Source organism: Megascapheus bottae, chromosome X (assembly GCF_031878675.1).
Source record: "Megascapheus bottae isolate mThoBot1 chromosome X, mThoBot2.hap1, whole genome shotgun sequence".
In the NCBI taxonomy this organism is placed as follows: domain Eukaryota; kingdom Metazoa; phylum Chordata; class Mammalia; order Rodentia; family Geomyidae; genus Megascapheus; species Megascapheus bottae.
In genome coordinates this window covers 101724767-101746551 of record NC_143547.1, presented here as the reverse complement: position 1 = coordinate 101746551, position 21785 = coordinate 101724767, and the positions used below count along the sequence as shown (strand labels likewise).

General features: G+C 36.4%; 1 protein-coding gene across 1 annotated transcript in view; it reads right to left on the bottom strand.

Annotated features, from left to right (window-relative positions):
- Positions 1 to 21785, bottom strand: part of LOC150041662 (AF4/FMR2 family member 2) — a 163023-nt gene that overhangs the window by 96318 nt on the left and 44920 nt on the right. The window contains exons 2-3 of the mRNA XM_090327183.1: positions 19794 to 19890; positions 5847 to 5884 (exon numbers count right to left, since the gene is read on the bottom strand). Of these exons, the coding sequence (XP_090183309.1) occupies positions 5847 to 5884; positions 19794 to 19889 (134 nt within the window). The 5' untranslated portion in view covers position 19890. The remainder of the gene's footprint in view (positions 1 to 5846; positions 5885 to 19793; positions 19891 to 21785) is intronic.

Here is a 21785-nt window from a genome sequence, read left to right as displayed (position 1 = left end):
CTATTGGACTCTACATTCCTTGTGGGCAATAACCTTTGTCAGATTTTCTTTTCATTCCTTTAGCATCTATTGCAGTTCCGAAAACACTGTAGGTTTTAAGTAAATATTCATTGGATGGATAAATGAATATTGTGCTAACATCATGGTCAGAAATATTTTTTGGCCAATAGTCATTTTCAATAATGAAATAATAATTTCTATAACATGGATTGCTCTTAAATAACATAGCAAGTTCCTAAGCTGAGTAGATTATGATCCTGATTTGTGAAAGACAGCACCACATTGTATAATATTGTTGAAGTGTAAATGTAAGGAAGGGTTTTGAGTTTAACAATTACTCTCTCCTCTCCTCTCCACTTCTCCTCTCTCTCTCTCTCTCTCTCTCTCTCTCTCTCTCTCTCTCTCTCTCTCTCTCTCTCTCTCTCTCTTTCTGTAACAGATGCAAACCTTGGTTATATTCATCTCAGCTTATAAGTGCATGGCTTTTAGCCAAAAGCAATTCACATTTTCAGAACTATACTATCACATATGTCTTAATAACACAAGTGTGTTTTTTAAATGTATGTGATAAGTCACATATGGTAGGAGAAATGTGCATCTCTCATAGGTTTTGCTGTCACAATGAAACGTTAGATGTGATTACTACAGAACTTTAACATACAAGTAGAAAGCTCTCCCTCGAATGAATTATAGTACTAATACTTTAACATAATACTTAAGCCTGACTCAGTGTATTTCTATTGAAATATTGAGAAATATGTCAGTCATGCCTTGTCCCAATCATCTTAAGAACATTCACTTCGGAATCTTGACCTCACAGGTAATATGTAATGTTCAGGTTATTGTTGTCAAAATATCCAGATACATGAATTTAATGTATACAGACATATATTTAATTTCTCTCTTATATGGAGTATGCTTATTGTGTACTACAGTCTTCCTGTCCTATTATGAGGAAAACAACTTATAACCAGGAAGGTATTACAAATAGAGGAAATAGGGAAGGAGAGGTAAACCTTTAAACAGGAAAACACAACCTAAATGGATATTGGAGGCATTTACCCTCACCCAACTGAAAAGCATTTAGTCATACATCTATAAGTAGAAGAATTTCAGAAAATGCATATGTCTCTTGAAGTCTATCCATATATATACAACTTGGAAGCCTACTGGTATATTATATATAAATATATACATACATATATATATACTGGTTTCTGAGGCTTCATTGCAGTCAATGGATTGTACATATTTTGGATATTTAAGGAAGTGAAAAGTTAATGTGCCTGCTGAGAATGAGACTTAGGTAAAATAGCCCAAGCAAAGTTTTTAATATACAGCAAGAGTTCTCCACAAATCTATACATTATTTTAAAGGGAAAAAGGAGAAAGTGTTGATTAGGTTAACCTTTAGTGTCATGAAAAGGTTTATTGTCTTTTCTACCTGACCTGAGAGACCAGCAGCCAGACAACTTTCCTTACAAGGGGCCAGACAGAGAAACTAGGAATCCATGGAATATACTAAAGCCTGTATATGACAAGCATAGAGCCACCATTACACTTAATGGTGAAAGGTTCAAGCCATTTCCTCTAAAACCAGGAACAAGACAAGGATGTCCACTTTCTCCATTTGTCTTCAATATAGTATCAAATACCTTGAAAACATTACTGAAAAGAATAAAAGATACACTAAGGCTGTACCAGATCTAACTTCCAGGGACTGGGAGTTTGGCCTAGCAGTAGAGTGCTTGCCTAGCATGCACAAACCCCCAGGTTCAATTCTTCAGTACCACATACATAGAAATAGCCAGAAGTGGTGCTGTAGACTTGAGAAAAACCAAGGACAATACTTAGGTCTTGAGCTCAAACCAAGGACTGGCAAAAAAAAAGATCCAGAATCAGAATAAACCAAAGAAAGCTTAGACAAATGAAATTGTATGGCAAAGGATATAATGAACAAGATAAACAGAAAGTCCACAGAGTGGAAGATCATCAACACCCATATAACAGACAAGGGACTCATATCTAAAATATACCTGCAGCTCAAAAAAAAATGAAATCCCTCCAAAAGCTAATCCCCAAAGACACAATCACCCCACTAATAAGTGGGCTAAAGACTTAGATTTCTCTCAAGAAGACATAAGAATGGCCAATAGACACAGCAAGATATGTTCCACATTTCTGGCCATAAAAATGCAAATCAAAACAACTTTGAGATTCCACCTCACCCCAGTTAGAATGGCCATTATCAAGAAATCTAATAACAACAGATGCTCACAGGGATGTAGCCAGGAGGGATCACTACTACACTGTTGGTGGGAGTGTAAACTTGTTCACCCACTCTCGAAAGCAATACGGAGGTTCCTCAAAAGACCAAACATATAACTCCCCTAAGATCCAGCAATCCCACTCCTAGGTGTTTATGCAAACGACCACAAACAAGGCTATAGTAAGTATATTCACTGAAACATTTATTATTTACCATAACTAAAACATGGAACCAACCCAGATGCCTCAATAGATAAATAGATCAAGATGTGGTATATCACATGTTATATACTATTATATACTATTATATAACAGTCTATCATATATGATATTCAATATAGTATATAAGTACTAAATAAATATAGTATATATACTCTATATACCATAATACTATATAGCATATAGTATATAGTATAACACATACTATATACCATATATTTATAATATATAACATAAATTATATTATTATAGCATATAATATATTATATATACACACATATATATAAGTTATATGATTCTATCAGAAAGAATGACATTGTAAGGAAATTGGAAAGACCTGGAAGAAATTATATAAATTGATGTGAGCAAAACTCAAAGAAAAGTAGTGTGCATGATTTTGCTCATTTGTAGTAACTAGACTATGTCTATATTATTCTTAACAGGGGATTTCAATAACCCAATTGTTAAGTACATAGGACCATATATGATGAAGCATAACAACGTGAACTCCAAGATATGGAAACAAGAGGTTCTTTTTATGTTCTGTATGTAATTAGTTCTTTTTTTTCATATTACTTTTCTGTACCTTATGTCTTGTGTATAAGTTTATTTGATCCGTCAATAGGAGTGGAAATCACACAAATAGCATGACAAAAGAAGAACCAATGAAACATTGATACTCAATTGACATTATGTGGGAAATGAACTCTACCACTTGAGGGGGGAAGATGAGTAGGGAGGAGTAGGCAAGAGAAAAAGAGGGACAGGGTAACAGTGTACAAATATACTCACCGTTTACCTTAAAAACAGGAACAATACAGAGATTCCCACTCTCCCCACTTCTCTTCAATATAGTGCTGGAACCTCTAGCCATAGCAATAAGGCAAGAGAAGGACATCAAAGGGATCCACATAGGGAAAGAAGAAATTAAACTATCCCTATTCTCAGATGACATAATCCTATAGCTGAACAACCTAACAAATTCTACTCCCAAACTCCTAGAACTTTAGCAAAGTTGCAGGATACAAAATCAACCTTCAAAAGTCAGTAGCTTTTCTGTACACCAACAATACACAAGGAGAAGGAGAATTCAAGAAAATGATCCCATTTGCAACAGCCCCCAAAATAATAAAATATTTAGAAATTAACCTAAACAAGCATGTAAAGGAATTATTTAATGAAAACTACAAATGCCTAAAGAAAGAAATCAAAGAGGACACCAGAAATGAAAAGACATCGCCTGCTCATGGGTAAGGGAGAACCAACATAGTGAAAATGGCCATAATGCCAAAATTGATATACAATTTCAACGCAATCCTCATCAAAATCCCGAGGACATTCTTCACTGAAATAGAAGATATAATCCAAAGGTTCATATGGAAAAGAAAAGACCTAGAATACCAAAAGCCACTCTAGGCAAAAGAGCAATGCAGGTGGTATTTCAATACCAGACTTCAAACTCTACTATAGAGCCATAATAACAAAAACAGCTTGCTATTGCCACACAATAAACCAGAACTTTAATGGAACAGAATAGAAGATCTAGAAATAATACCACATACTTACAGTCAACTTATATTCAGCAAAGGAGCCAAAGATATACAGTGGAATAAACAAAGCTTCTTCAATTATTGATGATTGGAAAACTGGGCAGCCACATGCAGAAAACTAAAAATTGATCCTAGCCTGTCCCTATGCACATATATTAACTCAAAATTGATCAATTATAAGACAATTCTAAATAGTTAACACTTAGTCATGATTTACCTTAATCACTAAGCAGATTATCAAATGTATTTCAAATTGGAAAGCTCCATAACCTGTTGCCTCTTCCAGTTTTCCTGTCTTCTTTCTAAACCATCCTTCAACATGTTGGATAAAAATAGAGGCTTCACTACATACTAATGAGAACTTGTATGAAGTATGTTCACAAAGAACAAACAGAAAAGTGGTTCCGGTTTTGATCCATTAGTGTGCAGTGTCAATGGGCTTTCCTGTGCAGGTCTAGATTTTCGGTCTTGCTTCTTATTAGGTGAGGTTAAAAAAGGATCAATTTCTCCAATTGACAGTCTAAATTTATGCCCCTTCACCCCTGCCCCACCCTATTGTGACTTGAGGCCATCACTGGCATGCTGGCAGACTGGAAGGAAGAAGTACAATTGGGCAGAAGGAAGACCATTAATGGCCCACCCCGGGACTAAAGCCCTGGCCCTGTCTTCATTCACACCATTCTCTAATCCAGGAGTGGAGGAACCTTCAGGGCATAAGGACAAAAAAAAAAAGAAATCAGGCTGCAGAGAAAAATTCAACTCCAAGCAAATAATCCAGTGAATACCTGCTGCTAAAAATATTTCCATAGGAACACCACAAACTCACATTCTTTCAAACTGCAAATGCATCTCCCAAGGCTTCAGAGACTTGACAGAAATAGATATGAAATGGCGCAAGAAAAACAAAATGTAAAAGAGAAGTACATAATACCCTTTAGAAAAATCTACTGAGGTTGCATTTAATGGTATGCTGATTACTATTCTCATGCCATGAAACAATTCTTTCACCCAACAGAAGCAGCTCTCTTAGTCTTTAGCATTAGTTGATCCATAATCATCGAAACTTAAAAAATATGCAGCCCCCCATTCAGTATTTAGTACCAGACATAATGGAAGTTGATTGAACTAAAATTCCATATGCTTCCTAGATATGTAATATTGCTAGACCTATAATAACCCAGCAAATAGAGCAATTCTTCCACTGGTCATATGTAACAAGACAGTCTTCTTTCTTAACTTGATAGTTTCCCTTATGGGAGAGACAGAATGTGTCAGATGCTTGTTTATAATTTAAGATTTTTTCATAAATTCCTTAGAAATAGCCCTCCATTAGTTGAAAAAAAAACCCCTGAGTTCAATGTATTTCTATGAGCTTTTCATGAGGAGACTAGTGAAGCATTGGTGTGAAACATCTCCCCACATGAGTGGAGCTCATTTGGCATACTTTTAACTATTTACATGACTGTCATAGGTCCAAGGTTTGCAATTAAAAATGTAATCTTTTTAGCATGTGCAAAACCCAAAGGCTTCAAGTAGTATTCTTTGAATATGAGTATAATAGTATTTGGCAGCGATTCATGGAGGGCACATATTAATTCATGTAAACTGGGTATAACTTCTGGGGCATTCCTTCATCAGGGACACAGGGAAATACACAAGTTGGTCTACGTTCAAGAGAACATGGGTTTTTGCTTGTTTTCTAACTTGTCATGAACTGAGATTATCATAAAATTGAAATCTCTTCTGTGACTTTATTTATTTTACATGCACACAGTTCACTAACATTTTCAGCTAAAGAAAATTTACTTACTTTACAGGATTATTCTTAGGTTTTGCCTTTTCAACAGCCTGTGAATGGAAGGAAAACATGCAATTAGACAACATTATCCAGGTATAATCTTTGCAACTAGTAACCAAAACAATCAGCAGTTAAAAAGTGCTCTTCAGAAACATAAAGAGCTAACTGAAGAATGCTGCCGAGTGGAAACAGAAGTAACAATGATCTTTGCCCAAGGAAAGTAGGTTCCTGTGTCAGTGAAACTTTCACACATGTACAAGCATTGAGAGGACTGTATTAGGTTATTCAAGCGGTCACTTGGGTGCACAAGTACATTTTCCCCTGCCACCTTCCACTCTAACCACATCTCCCACAAGTTTGACTGAGCTGGAATGACAATGCAGGATGGCAAGTGCACAGGAATGAAGTAGGCATAGCATAGACTTCAGATTTGTGGTAAAGAACAAATACCATTAATGCTACTATGACTATTGACTATGGGACATATTCTCACTATGATAAAAAGGCCCATGTGTCCATTTCCAAAATCACACCTACTAGCAGACATTATAAAAGGGCAAGAAACCACCAAATACTGAACAATATTCTCATATGGAAACTTTAAGAAAATACACATGAAATCCTGAGATGAGGAAATATGTGGGCTCTTAGCCTGTGTCACCTTAGACATGGGGCCTGGTTCCAGTTTGTTGCTGAACCCATTGATCTGTGTACAGTCCATTTATCATTCATGAAAAGAGCTAGTGATCTTCACAGTATATTAGAAGAAACAACTCAGATCATCTGTCAACAGCCCTCTTATTTCTGTTTCTCTCTCCACAGGGATTTCATCTCCTTCAATTCTTGTGGAATTAAAATGTTGCTAAGCAACACAGCTGGGGGCGCGGATGGCAGAATGGCTACAGTCTATCAAACTGTTTAAGCACCTGGAGGGGTTTAGTGATGCTTTTTTCATATTTCTCAAGCATAATTATGTAATCAGAACCAAACTTGTATTCTCCTAGACTTTTCCAGGCCATAGAAACAACATTTAATATGGAGAGCATTGAAGCAGTTTGACAACCTCAGACTTGTTCAGAACCTTAAAAAAAATCCATTAAATGACTTTACATTGTGAACCTTGCAGGTACTGGAGGTAGGCAAGAGCTAAGGAGAAGAGAATGCAGATGTAAGAATGCAAAGGTAACTGTCTTTAAAGAGAAGGATTAAGCAAACACTACTGACTGTGCTTCATCTTACAAGTGATGAGAGATTCAGCATACTGAATTCCTCTGTGCATACTAACCCCAAGAAGTTAATAGCAATCAAAAGATGAAGCACTTGCCAAGTTTACAGAATGGAGTTCGAAATCTAAGTTTTTTGATTAATCCTCAGGTTCTGTTGCTAGAAAAATACCTATTGATATTTGCGTACATTCTTTGGCTTGGTAGACAGGAATCAGTTTCTCACCATCTGTGTGTGAGTTTGAAGTTTGGCAAGTGTTAGAATAAGAATAAAGTTGGGGAACGAGATAACAGATTAAAATGAGAAAATAAGAAATATGTATATGACTGGTTTAAATCCCCTGTCATCTATATGTATAACATGAGAGCCTGTCCATGTAGAGGATGCTAACACCACTTGCCATATGGATTCTGCCAGGTTCCATGGAGAAAGGAAGAGGTTGATTCTTCTCAGCTTCACTTTACCTGGAGTACTGCTGTTCAATCTACACAGGCACACATACTCACATCTGTCTTTTATTACCATGTTTTCTGCCCCAAAATTTTAGCATACAACACATTAGTGGTTTATGTAGACATGATATAAATTTATTTTTTCAATCTCTTGAAATTTAAACAAAAATTCTGTACAAGATTTAGATTATCATAAAATAATGAGGAGCATGTTCAAGTTTGTTACCTTTAGAGTATACTGGATAGGATGAGTATTCTTCTGGCAGAAGATGAGAGGAGAAAAAATTAAACTGACATTGCTTAACCTAGCTTTGAGTCAAAGGCATGCTTTTTGAAAATGGCCCCCCTTTCATATTTTGGAACTATTAGACCCAGTTTTTTCATATATTTTTATTGTAATTAATATAAGGGTTACATGATATTTGCCAGATAGATGGTGCATTAATTCCCATACATTGATACCCTTTCACATGTCTTGGTCCCCATTTCCCTCCCCCCTATCTCCACCCCTCATCTTGTTTTTCCCCCTTCCCTATCCAATTTCCAATAACCAAATACAAATATATCCGATATATCAGGTAACAAAGTGAGATACAGTAACAATATGAGATACCAGTTTTTTTTTCTGATCAGGAAGAACATCATTACGTTCAAAACTGGTTTCTTGGAAACATCTAACTCTTGATCCAGCTATCATAGGAAAATAAGTTCAAAATATTTTTTCCTAGGTTACATGGCTATTGATTAAAACTGCCTATGCAGAGAAATTTACTTTTCTTTGGACATCAACTCATAGTCATTCTGACATCACCATAGCTGTAGTCAGCTCTGCAAATGTCATTCCCCAGCACATTTATAAATATGAATTTCCAAACTAAATGACAGAAAGCTTTGGCTAGATGCAACATAGTTCACATTTATCTTCCTCATATCTAACACAATATTACACTACTAATTACATTAAGAGACTTTGAAAAAATAAGTTAATTTTTGCATGTGAATGATATATGCCTTTAAGGCACAAAAGAAGTAGTTTACAAATTATACAAGGAGAAAAATCCCTACCCCTTTTGAAAGAAGAGACATGAGAATATAATCCTGGTTCAGATACTTATGGGCCAGTCTGAGATCTTACACAATTTGGGGCACGTTAAAAGGAAATTAGATGGTGTATCTTGAAAAGCATTAAGAATGTAACATATTTGGATTACCTGTAAATCTGAGTTTTAAAAAATGCATTAAAGTAATAGAATTGAAAAATGGAGGCCAGATGGTTTATAGTTATGCTTTCCAAAACCTATTTCGTGTCTTATTTGCCTAATGTGATGTGTTTGTTTGTTTGTTTTTCCAGTCATGGGGCTTGAACTCTGGCCCTAGGTACTGTACCTGAGCTCTTCAGCTCAAAGCTATAGCTCTACCACTTGAGCCACAACACCACTTCTGGTTTTCTGGTGGTTAACTGGAGATAAGAGTTTCATGGACTTTTGTTCCCTGGGTTGGCTTTGAACTGTGATCTTCAGATTTCAACATCCTTAGTAGCTAGGATTACAGGCGTGAGCCACAGAGCCTGGCTACCTAACAACATGATTCTTATCTGAGCACTGAGGAAGGACCATGATGGAAATTGCAATGTGAAGAAATACATTCTAACATGCTGTGATGAGAGCCATGCTGTAGCAGAAAATACCCCGTTTAAATGTTTAAGCCTGAGTTTGAGTCCCAATTTTGCTACTTATATCATTGTCAAGATGCTGACATTTCTGAATATAATAGAGGGATATGTGTGATCAAAGTCCATTTGTATGCATGTATAGAAATGTCATAAGGTAAATCTTTCCTATATTCAGTTAATGTATATTAGTATAAAAGATATAAAGAATGAAATGTTAAAATAAATTAATAAACAAGAAAACAGTCATTCCTGGCATTTGTATAGGAGGAGTAATTGTTCGTTGTCAACACTGATGACTGCATTGAGAACTGCAGTATGCTATGCAAATGACATATATCTCCATTATGACTGCCTCCTGACAAGGTGTTGGCATAAGAGTTTTATAGTAGGTTTGTGGGGGAAGGATGGAATACCTCCTTCTGCCACCGGCCAGTTACATATTTATAACAGTATTCACAGGTTATTCAAAATTATCAACACAGCCAAACAGCTGCAGACAGCTGTTGAGAAGTTTACCAGAAACCTACAGGTTTATCATACATCTATCCCATCATGTCCATATGATTTCATGGGTCTTATACATTTGCACATTCCCTACCCCTCGAATGGTTTAGTGAGTGTGGCTACATTACATATGTCAACCCTAGGTAGTTACTGCAATGACATTTTAGAGGTATTGGTACGATCTTTTCTTCTTGTCAGAAGTTCAAAACAAAAGCAGAATTTAGGAAGGATTCTGAAGTTTGGAAACACATGTAAAATGCTTATAGCCCAGAAGTGGAGAATTACAGAGGCTTATTCTATTAATCTTTTCAGAGTTTGACGGTAGACAAGTAAGGCATCTAAGAGAAGGGTGTGGAGCACATGTGCATGCTCTAAAATTTTCTTTCCTCCTTTCTTCCCCTTTCTCCATTTGTTCTTACCTCCATCCCTTCTTCCATACCTTCTTTATTCCCTTTCTCTTTTTGTCTTTTTTTCTTTTTCCTTCCTTCCTCCTTCCCTTCTTCCTTTCCATCTTCCATATCTCTCCTTTTTCTACCTTCCCTTCTCCTCCCTCCTTCCTTCTCTCTCTTTGCTCCCTCCCCTTTGAGCTCCAAGGACGAATAGAATGATTAATCCCTATTTTCCAGTGATCCCTCCTTTAGGAGCCCCTCTTCTCAGATTTGTTTACACTAATATCTTTGAGGATGAAGAGGCTTTGAGAATCCTTTTCTGGGTAAGCCCTTTCCATGATGGGACATCTTGAGAAACTGCATGCCAGGGGGAAAGTTCTCTGATTCTAAGGAGTGTTTATGAGCTGATTCCACGCTCATTACCAGCACTGTACTGTTCAGGATATCCTGCTAAGCAGCAAATTCATTTCCACAGGAGGGATGATAAGGCTAAGAACAGACTCATAGTTGCTCACTCATTAAATCTCTCTCCCTAGAAATAAGAACTTTTTCTTTTACAAAGAAAATCCTTGTGCTGAACTTAAGCTAAAGTGGCACATCGATCATACTGTATTATAAGAACTGCATAATGTAAAGCTATCAAAAACAAGAAGGAAAGGAGGAAAGTAAGTGGCAATCTACTGAGTTTTATCATCAGAATATATATGGAAATTTTAACAGGAGAAAATGCTTTGCTAGCAATTTGCTCTGCAATGATCAAACTTTACAATTCTTTGGAAAGGTAATTCTGAGTGATTATGTGTCATTAATTGCACAGACTTGTACACTACACTTATGGAAAATTTAAAAAATCTTTTCTTTTTGGCTTCTCAGAAAAATAGCACTGAATTGTTACATCCAGACTTACATCCTTATTCTCCTCTTGAGATTTTCAAAAAAGATAGTTGGTGGTATATGTTTCCTATATGTTAAACTTATCAAAGTGAGAAGTTTGATGGCCTAAAATATTATACTATTGGACTCACTTTACAAAGCTATGCACACATATGCTGCTTTTGTCCCATAATTAATAATAATACTGTCATGAAGACTAATATGTGATTTTATTATTATTGTTTTATATAGTTTTTTACATTGCCTGCTTCTATGTTTAGTTTAGCATTCTACCAGTAGAAATACATATGTTGAGTTTCTGCAATGTTTCTTGCCAAAAAGGAAAAAAAGTCATTCATACAGATAATTTCAGATACCTAGTGTTAGGTAATATTGAAATAAGACAGAATAATTAATCGAATTTGCTTTGCTTTGTTTTAAATTTTCACATAATTGTGCTGAGAACATAATTATATCCTAATCTACTCTGAAGTATGTGTAAACTTCATTGATTATGTAAGTTCAGAAAAGATATTTCTCTACAAGCAAACAAACTCATCATGGGGGTATTCAGAAAGCCCCAAATCAAAACTCAGAAGATTTGTCAAATCAACTAAAGAGACTTAGCCTGTGAACAGTTGCTCAAATATAAAAATGAATTTCTTAATAGTTACTGTATTCAAATTCACTGGAATGAATATAACAAGAGAGACATAGGTTGAGGTTTCAGTTGGCAGTAAGCACACACAGACAGGATGGTAAATTAGGAGAAAATATTATTCCACATCTGGTAACACATTGATGCCTGCTTGTATTTCTGCCTTTATAATCTTTATGAAAACATAATTCACAATCATATTTTTTTCTTTTCCATATGTTTTTATTGTAATTAATAAAAGGGTTACATTGTATTCACCAGATAGAAAGTACATTACTTCACAAACGTTGATACCCTTTCTCATGGCATGGTCCCCATTTCCCTCCCCCCCTCCGCTCATCTTGATATCCCCTCTTCCCTATCCTATTTCAAATAACCAATTAAGCATATATAGAATATATAAGATAACAAGGTGAAATATTGTAACAATATGAGATAACCAAGGGACAGCAAAAGAGATGAGAGATAACATAGTACATTAAGGACAACAATAACTCATTATATGGCTTTTGTTTCTATATCTTGGAGGTCCTTTCATTTAGCGTCATAGTATATGGCCTTATGTATCTTGGTTTTGTTCTACTGTGAATCTCTGCTAGGAGAGCCCAAGGTTTCTACTGATTATGACAAATGAGGGAAACCATCACAATCATATTTTTAAACCCCTGTCTTTAGAATACATAGACATGGGGCTACACTACATCTAATGGGGACAGGAAGTGACTATTGAAAGAGGAAATTAGAAGTTTGCCCCAGGTAGAGGAAACTGTCATGCACCAATAGTCACTCAATAAATATGTTCTAGATAATTGAATCAGAAATGACAGGACAGTCTGAATGAGTTGAACACTGCACTCCAGGTATAAAAAATGTCCTGGAAGACTCATCTTCCAAACAAATAGAACTTAAGTTCTCTGATAGAAGACTTGAGGTATAGGCTCATGTGCCTGTGGATCTAGCCTGTCACCCAACATGAAGATCTATTCATGGTACAAATATGAGGCAGACTGAGGTGTTATTTCCTCCTTGTTTGTAAATAATATCCTTTCTAACTCTTTCTATAGCTACTGTCCAGCTTGGTCCTCATAATCTCTTGCCATTTCTCTACTGTGTCTAATTCTTTATTTGTGCTTGATTGTAAGGTAAATCTCTCTGAGGTTCTAGTTTTGTCACATCCCTGTGTTTTGAGGATCTGGGTTGGGGTATAGCTTAGATCAATACCCTGAAATTGAATCTCAAAACAATCTTTTCTAGCTTCCTTTTACTAATTAAAACTAATTCCAACCCCATTCATCTTACTATTCAAGAGCCTGCCCTGGCCATAGATGATTGAATAGCAACTGTATAGGAGGTAGTATTTACGCTTGCATGAATATCTCACTAACATGGCAGCCAGTTTGCAGCACTTGGTTCAAAATATGTCAACAGGATTCAGAAAATGTTTTCCATTATGGCTTGTGCCCTTCATGTTGCCTGTTGTGGTACACGGAACTTCTTTAACCAAGATACATTTGTCAACCGGCAATTCCTTTTAAGCTAAGAGAAAATGTACTATCTTTAGCGCACAGACATATTCCACTCATCAAAGTCATCTGTCAACACTAATCATCTCTATAAATGGAGAGAAAGTTGAAGAAATGAGATATGGTCTGAATCTATTTCCCCTATGACAGAGGCCAACATAAGTGGCATTTGATCACTGGAAAATTCACTGTTGGTTTCCCCAATCTGTTGCTTGTGATGATAGAACACTTCTTACTGTCTCTACAAAAAATGAGGAATTTAATACTGCATAGCAGATATTCAGTGATATGAGTATTGAAAACATACATGGGAGTACCTGATTTTCACCTATACATAATTCTGTACTACTATGTTCAGCCTTCTGTCCCTCTAAAGCACATTATACTCTGGGTAAATAGGCTATATCAATTCTCTATATGCCAAATACTAAATGACTGTTTTCTAAAATCCATTTTTTTTGTTGTTTTGCCAATCCTGGGGCTGGAACTCAGGGCCTGAGTTCTATCCTTGGGTTTTCTCAAGGCTAGAGCTCTACCACTTGAGCAATAGCACCACTTCTGGCCTTACTATGGATGTGGTACCAAGGACTGGAACCTAGGTCTTTATGCATGCTAGGCAAGCAGTCTACCACTAGGACAAACTCCTGGCCTAAAATCTATTTCTTTTATTGGGAAAATTAGAAAATTGGAGTAATAAAGATTTAAATGTCTGACATGCTATGCTTTAATGCAAATAAAGATAGTTCACATGAGCAGGGTGTGGTTTCTCACACCTGTAATCCTAGCTATTTAGGAGGCTGAGATCTGAGGATCCAGGTTTAAAGCCAGGCTAGACACAAAAGGACCTGAGACACTTATCTCCAATTAACCTCTAGAAAATGGGAAGTGGGGCTTGGCTCAAGGGTAGTATGTTAGCCTTGAGCAGGAGTGCTCAGGGACATTGCCCAGGCCAGAGTTCAAGCCCCATGACCCAACAAAAGAAAATTCACATGCTCATATAGGATTCAGGCTTAATCTTTTTCTTTCTGTCATGGAACTTGAACTCTGGGCCTGGGAGTTGTCCATGAGCTCTTCAGCTCACGGCTAACGCCTTACCCCTGGAGCCACAGCGCCACAGGCCACGCCACTTTCCTGGCCACTTCCATTTCTGGTTAATTGGAAATAATACTCTCAAGGGACTTTAGTGCCCACCTGAGCTGGTTTGGACTGCAATCCTCACATCTCAGCCTCCTGAGTGGCTAGGATTACAGGCGTGAGCCACCGCGCCCAGCTTCAGGGCTGATCTTGGTATTTCTGTTAACAAAATATATAAATTAAAAATAAATTAAAAATAAATAAATAAATGAGTTTAGCATCATTAATTTTTTTGCAAACATTCCTGTCTTTCATGACAAATGTACTATGTGAGATATGAGTTATAGTGTTCTATATACTCTGGACATTTTTCTTTTATCAATATCCAGGACTGAAATCAGGAAATCTAGTTTTTGCGTCATATTTTTGCCCAAGGATCTTGCTTTACCACTTGAGGCATACCTCTACTTCTGGCTTTTCACTGGTTAATTGCAGTTAGAGTGGTAACATACATTTGTGCCTGAATTGTCTTTGAGCCTGGATCCTCAGATCTAAGCCTTCTAAGTATCTAGGATTATTGCTGTGAGCCCTCAGAGCTCAACAAGTTCTGCTATTATTTGCTTATCCACTTGTATTCTGAATGGCAATCATAGATTGACAGTTAATCTAAAATTTGCACAGTTCTTCTGTTTACTTACAAAGCTTACTCTCTTTGCTCTTGATATATAAATAGAAAAGTAAATGTGGCTGTTTAAGAATGAGGCAAATTCTGTTTTCCATTCAGAACAAGATTTCTTATGTTTAAAGCCTGTCTGGTGGCTTTTCAAATGGATGGTAGATATTTAGGGGAGAAGACACGCTTGACACCTAAACCAAAACATCAGTAAAATTTTCAAAGCAAGTATATAAATTCCAAAAATCATACATTTTTAATCTAGAAAAATGTTTTATTGCACAGCATTTACTGGTGATGTACATATTTCTGTAAGTATATTCTAGAACTCTGATTAAATTAAAAGGATTAGGGCCGGGAGTTTGGCCTAGGGGTTAAAGTGCTTGCCTAGCATGCATGAAGACCCGGGTTCGATTCCTCGGTACCACATACATAGAAAAAAAAGCCGGAAGTGGTGCTGAGGCTCAAGTGGTAGAGCTCTAGCCTTGAGAAAGTCCAAGGACAGTGCTCAGGCCCTGAGCTCAAGCCAAAACTGGCAAAAAAATAAATTAAAAGGATTAGAAAATTCAAATAAACTTAGGCATGCATGGTATATTTTTCCAGAGCTTGCTTACTAATGACTAAAATGCAACCTCCAGGTTCAAACCAGGTATTAAAACCAAAAGTAAGAAAGGAGGACTAGATCAAGCAGAGAGTATAATGAGAATTGAGAGAGGATCACTTATAGCTATTTTTCCAGCTCAAGGTCAGTGCAAAGGGCAACGAGGTAATGCCACTTCTTTCTGGCACTTGAGTTCAAATGGGAATGTAAAGATCCCTTACTTCCCCCAGTGGCTGCTACTGCTACTGCAGTCTTCTTAAAAGAGGCAAATATATGCTGTGTTCACATTATGAATGAAAAGAATGAGGTCATCCTTTTAATATGGAAGACGTATCTTCAGACATAATGTATCACATCCATTTTTGTTTCTCTATTGATACCTTCACTGCTCCGTGATATGGTCCTGGGTTAAACTAAGCAAAAAAGTCCGTGGTTTTACAATCAAAATGCTCATACATGGATGATTCATAAAATGTGGTGGACATTAGCCAGGATTTGAACATTACTATGCCATAAAACCAGTACATAAGAAACATTTAGTCTTCTATGCATCTCTGTATGCTATGCTAAAGGCATTCTATTATATAGAGATTACAAGTCAAAATATTTGGTACTAAAAGTAGAAGACATAATTACGGCAAAAATTTCAGCATGTGGATTTCTGAGTAGTCACAGAGTTGCCAAGAGCATATTAAAAATCACATTGTTACAAACCTGAAGCAGCTTTTTATTAAAATGCACTCCATGCTAATACAGCCAAATGGAGAACACAATCCTGGGAATATGGAGGCCAATGTTATTCTATTAACCTCATATGTTATCCTATTTAATTTCTGTTTTTAATGAATAAATAAATTAAAATATCCTCTTATCCTCTAATTAGTGGATAGTTTGAGTATGACAATGTATGGATTTTGTTCAGTTACATTGAGTAATCTTAACAGCTCAAATGCTATCATTCTGTGAGGGATTTCAATGAAAGCAATGACAGATAAACTGTTTACATTAAAAGACTCTATCAAAGATGTTTTGCACCCTTTCTCATCCTAATCCATCTGCTGTTTCTCTCCCTCTGACAGGCTGACCTCTCTTGCTGTGTGTGCTGAATTGATGTCATTACTGAAGAGGCCTTCCCTAGCCTTTCTGCTGATAACAAAGTAAATGGAAATGTGGTGAAACCTTGGGGAAGTAACAACTTGTTTGACATGATGAGGGAGAACTGTAGCTACACAATAGGAACCTTTACAGCAGGGGAGGGTATCTGTAGTCACAAATGAGTGTATTCACTACAGAAGATCAACTCTCAAAGATTCAGCTAATAAGCAGCAAAATAGTGCATTGCATCTTTTTCATAAGATAACTTTTGACATTACAGGTAAGCTATCAATTTAGTTTGCCTAATGAATTCAAAGTTCAATCTGTTTCATAGGTTTAAGAAGTACATCTCAAACCTTCCAGAATATTTACGTGTTCAACTGTACATAATTTACATCATTTGCTGGCCTAACAACATCAACGACACAGTAACAGCAGTAGCAGCAACAGCAACAACAACCAACCAGCTCAAATAAAAATCCCACGATTCTTTGAAATATCAAATTAAAATGAACAATCTCGATTAAAGTGAGTTTGGAAAATAGTAAAAGATCTACTGAGAATAAAAATGAAATAGAACAGTGAAGAACTAGAAGGCAATGTTTTTTTTTCTTTAATGGAATATGTCTGAGTTGCATGGCTCAGCCACCAGTTTCTAGTTGGAAATCTCCAACAGTATGATTTGAATTAAGTGCAAATTTGAAATAGTATCAGGGTAATCGTTAGTCAGGTAAATACATTTGGGTGCAATGAAGCTAAAGCTACATTAATATATCCAGCTACATTAATACATTAGAATGCTTTTGTACTGAAATTTTGAATTGTTTGACTTTGGGTTTAAAGCATTGAATTACCACACCAAGCTTTATCTAGAATCCTTTGGCTAAGCTTGGTTACTAATTGAACATTTCTAGTCATATAAAAGATTGTCTCTGCTTCAAAATGGGCTAAATTAAATTGTCTATTGTTTTGGTCTAATTCATATGAACATGCCGTATGGTAGTTTTGAGCATTATCTATTTTATTTTTGTGACCTTTCTCTTTCTAAAGTCTTCTGCTTTTAATGTCAATCTGAAATGGCAAGGGCATGAGAGAGCCAGGCTCTTATCTGACTGGGCTGCATTGCAAACGTCTTCTGCAAGTAGATGGCAGACTATATGTTTGGAACTGTGTAAATCTAATATTATGATCTCACTCAATGAAAGAGTTAAGCAGATGGGTACCTGGTCATATGAATATTTTCTGGGAGGCAGTTTTAGAATTTGGACACTGAATATATTAGAAGTCTTTAGAACAAGTCAAATTTTGGATAGTTTCAAACTTTAAAGACATTATTTTTAATAAACCTGCCAATACAATGTCTTTGTTAAAAAAACCATTTGAGATTGATTGGGCTCCATATATCGAAAGAAAAACACAAGGTCTATATATCTTTAGATCTGTTATCGAACTGCAAGTACAGCATCAATAACTGCTTCTCAGCTGTAAATGAAAATTGATTCCAGCTTTAACTCCCCATTTTAGGGGTTCCTTTAATCTCAAGAAACATAACAAGAAAAATTTAGCCAAAAGAAAAACATAAGGTTCAGTGTTATAAAATAGGTGTATTCAGAGAATACAATATATCCTACTCCTAGGAAGCCTGGCCCCTGGATCCAGCCAGTGTCTGGCCAAACCAAAATGGAGTTATCACAACACAGTTGCCTGATCTGGACAATTGCGTTGAACATATCAATGCAATAGGTGTTACATAGGAAAGATCAGGGTTGGATTAACACAGTATGATGCCTAGAACAATGGGAAATGAGAAGTAAAAATTTATTTGTTATCTGATATATTGGATTTATTTGTATTTGGTTATTCGAAATTGGATAGGGAAGGGGGGAAAACCAAGATGGGGGGGTGGGTGGGGAGGAGGGTAATGGGGACCAAGACATGTGAAAGGGTATCAATGTATGTGAATTAAGGCACCCTCTATCTGGAAAATATCATGTAACTCTTTTATTAATTACAATAAAAAATATTAAAAAAAATTCAATCACATGGATAATGAAGATTGTGTGACTACATCAAGTCCCAACCATGTCATTCATATCCATTTTTTTAAAAAAATCCTTTCATTTTTTACATAGTTAATACATAGTTAATTGTAAACATTTCATCTGATTCCTACATTATTCAATCATTTGTAATGTCAAATATCAACTTCAAGTAATTGTTCTTTTCCTACTCAAGACTTGTGCCTGAAGAAGTAACAAGGGTAGTATAGTGCCACAGAAGAGCCTGTATGAATCCTTCAATCATTCTTTCATAGACATGCAATAAAAATTCTTAGAGGAATTGGTACAGTGTCATTGACAGCTCAAGTAAAAAGTGGGCTGCTTGCTTTCAGCAAGCATACACAGCAAGTCCCTAGGAAACAATTACAAATTTGGCTTAGTGTAGCACAGCATAGTATGCACTCATGCTGTGCTCGCCATTAATATAGTATCTAACTTTCAAAAATGCAAGTTTCTACTATGATGAAAAATGCAAGGAAATCTTCATTCCTTATCTGAGTACTCCTAGAAGGATGTTACATTTGAGAATGCCCTTCAAAGAGAGGCATCATTGATACTGCTCACTGCCTTTCAGAATCAAGAAGCTCAATCTCATTAAAATTATGAAAGCATATGTTCTGGCTATTGTATTTGTTAGGAAATTCTGGAAATACTTATAATGAAAGACAGAAGAGGACAAAAAGGTAACAGAATATTTTGCCAAATGCTTTTTGCCTGAAGGTTCATGTAAGCTGCAACGTGTAGGTTCTTCATTTTCAGCTGCATTGTGAAGTTATACATCTCAGGAAAGTGAATGGAACAGTCAAATTTATATCTACATTAATGAATATGGGCTATATGCAAATGATATTTTACCCAGTGACAAGTAGTAGTAGAAATGGGAGAGCAAGAAAGACAATCTCACATGCATATCGATGACCACTGTTTCTATGTCACCAGTAAAGAAGAATAGATTGTTCAAAGCAGTTTCAAAGAGCTCTTCTGTTCCTTAATCTAATGGAATTTGGATCTGTTTTGACCTATTCCAGAATATCCATCTTTGCCTTTTCCCTTCTCTAATACAGAAACAGATAGGAGACTTGTAGAAATAATTCCTGTCCCTTTTGCACAGCCTCTTGCCACCTCCTTCAAGCCCACATCCAGCCTCTAAGCTCCTCCTACCTGGTACAGCTCAGTGGCTGTGCACTGAGTGGTCAAGGTCTTCACAGGCTCAAGGTCATCTTCATCACTGCTCAGCTTCAGGTCATCCTCAAGCATCCTGCAAAGAAATCAGAGTGGCATTCACATTAAAAAACTATCTTTTCTAAATCATGCTCAGATACATCTTGCAACGAGCATAAAATATTGCAGCTAACATATGACAGCTGCAATTCTGTCAAAGGTGCAGAAGGAACCAAGATTCTTTCAGCTAATTAGATATTTGAGCTGTTATACTTATGTCATACTCGGCACATATCTTCACTCTCTATTTTCCCTTAAATCAAGGGAAAGAACACTAGTTCAGCATCTCCAGAGATGACTGTAGTTTATATATTTTGGCTACTAAAAGTGCAATGAATGTACTGATCAATCACAATGTTGGTGGGATGTGACATTGTATCTCCTCAAGACAAATGCTTTGAGTCTCTCAGGCAAGAACAGGACATGTTGTGTGTTCTAATGGCTTTTGGTGAAGTCTGATGTGGATGTCCAGATGACAAAGGCAAAAAAGGCGAGTGAACATCCCTTGTCTCTGAATGCCCTCTGCTGCTGGGCAGTTCAGTGGCCACTGAAGAGCTGAGTGAAAAATAGCTCCATGTTAACTTCTTCATATATATGACTCATCTCTTGTAAAATTTGATCCAAGAGATGTAATCCTATGGTAATAATAAGAAATCATTATTATTATTTTGCCAGTCCCCGGGCTTGAGCTCAATGCCTAAGCACTGTCCTTGGGTTTCCTCAAGGCTGGAGCTCTACCACTTGAGCCATAACATCATTTCCAGCTTTTTCTATGTATGTGGTACTGAGGAATCAAACCCAGGTCTTTGTGCATGCTAGGCAAGCACTCTACCACTAGACCAAACTCCCAGCCCTGATAAGAAATCTTTCTTTCCTAAGATAAGGTATGTGATGAGTATGAGTGATCTGGATTTTTGTGATGAACTAGCTCTTTTAAAATTGCTTATTGGCAACCAAATCTTTTTGCTTTGACAGAGATATTAACTTTGTTGTCATTCAGTCCAAGTTTGAGGTAAAGCATAAACACTACTTTTTATGATAAAATTCTAGGCATACACTTTTTAAAGAGCAATTGGATTTTATATCTTAATATCTTAAACCCAACAGGTCTCAGCCTCCCTAGGCCAATTCCCAGTTCTCAATATAGTCTTTTTAAAGTTATTTTTTCTAGGCAGGCCATTACACTGAGTTATTAGGCTAGAATTCCATTCATCTATTTGGAAATCCCATTTTTCTCTTGTATAGCTCAGTAAGACCCCAATTCCTCCACAGAGCTTGCTTGAAATAGCTCCTTATCTCAGAAAGAAAATCCCTTTCCTTTGTTCTGATGATACAGTATTTTTTCTCCCCTACCAGTCCTTCATTCCCATGTGAGTCATAGGCACAATTTATTCACCTATGTCTTCTTCACAATATATTTCCAGAAAGGAAAGGAAAGTCCATGCACCTTATTTAATAGACAATGAAGGAAAAATTCAGAAAGCTGAATTGTTTTGCTCAAGGTAACACAGCTTGTTAGTACTATGGCTAGTCCTAAATTCCCATTTCTGTATTCCCATCAGTGTACATTAACCAGCACAAGGATATCTGCAGGAAAAAAAATGGAGTGTTTAATTTGATTTAGATGGAAACATTATTTTAGGGGTTATGTTCAAATGTTAGAAAGAGATTCATGTCAGAGTGTCTATCCAATAACTCTTGAAAGAAGGCATAGCTCCCCTGCTTTCATGTTCAGTCACATAAGACCAAGAGGTGTTAACTCAGGTCTGAAAAAGAAACACTGGTATAAAGAATGATTGGTGGGAAAGACAATTGTTAGAGTTGGTTTCAGATAAACTAAATTCAGGATTTATGACCAGCCTTCAAGAGACTAATGGGTGTTTTGAAGATCTTACGGAAGAGAAAGAAATGTATCTTGGTATTTCTTTTGAA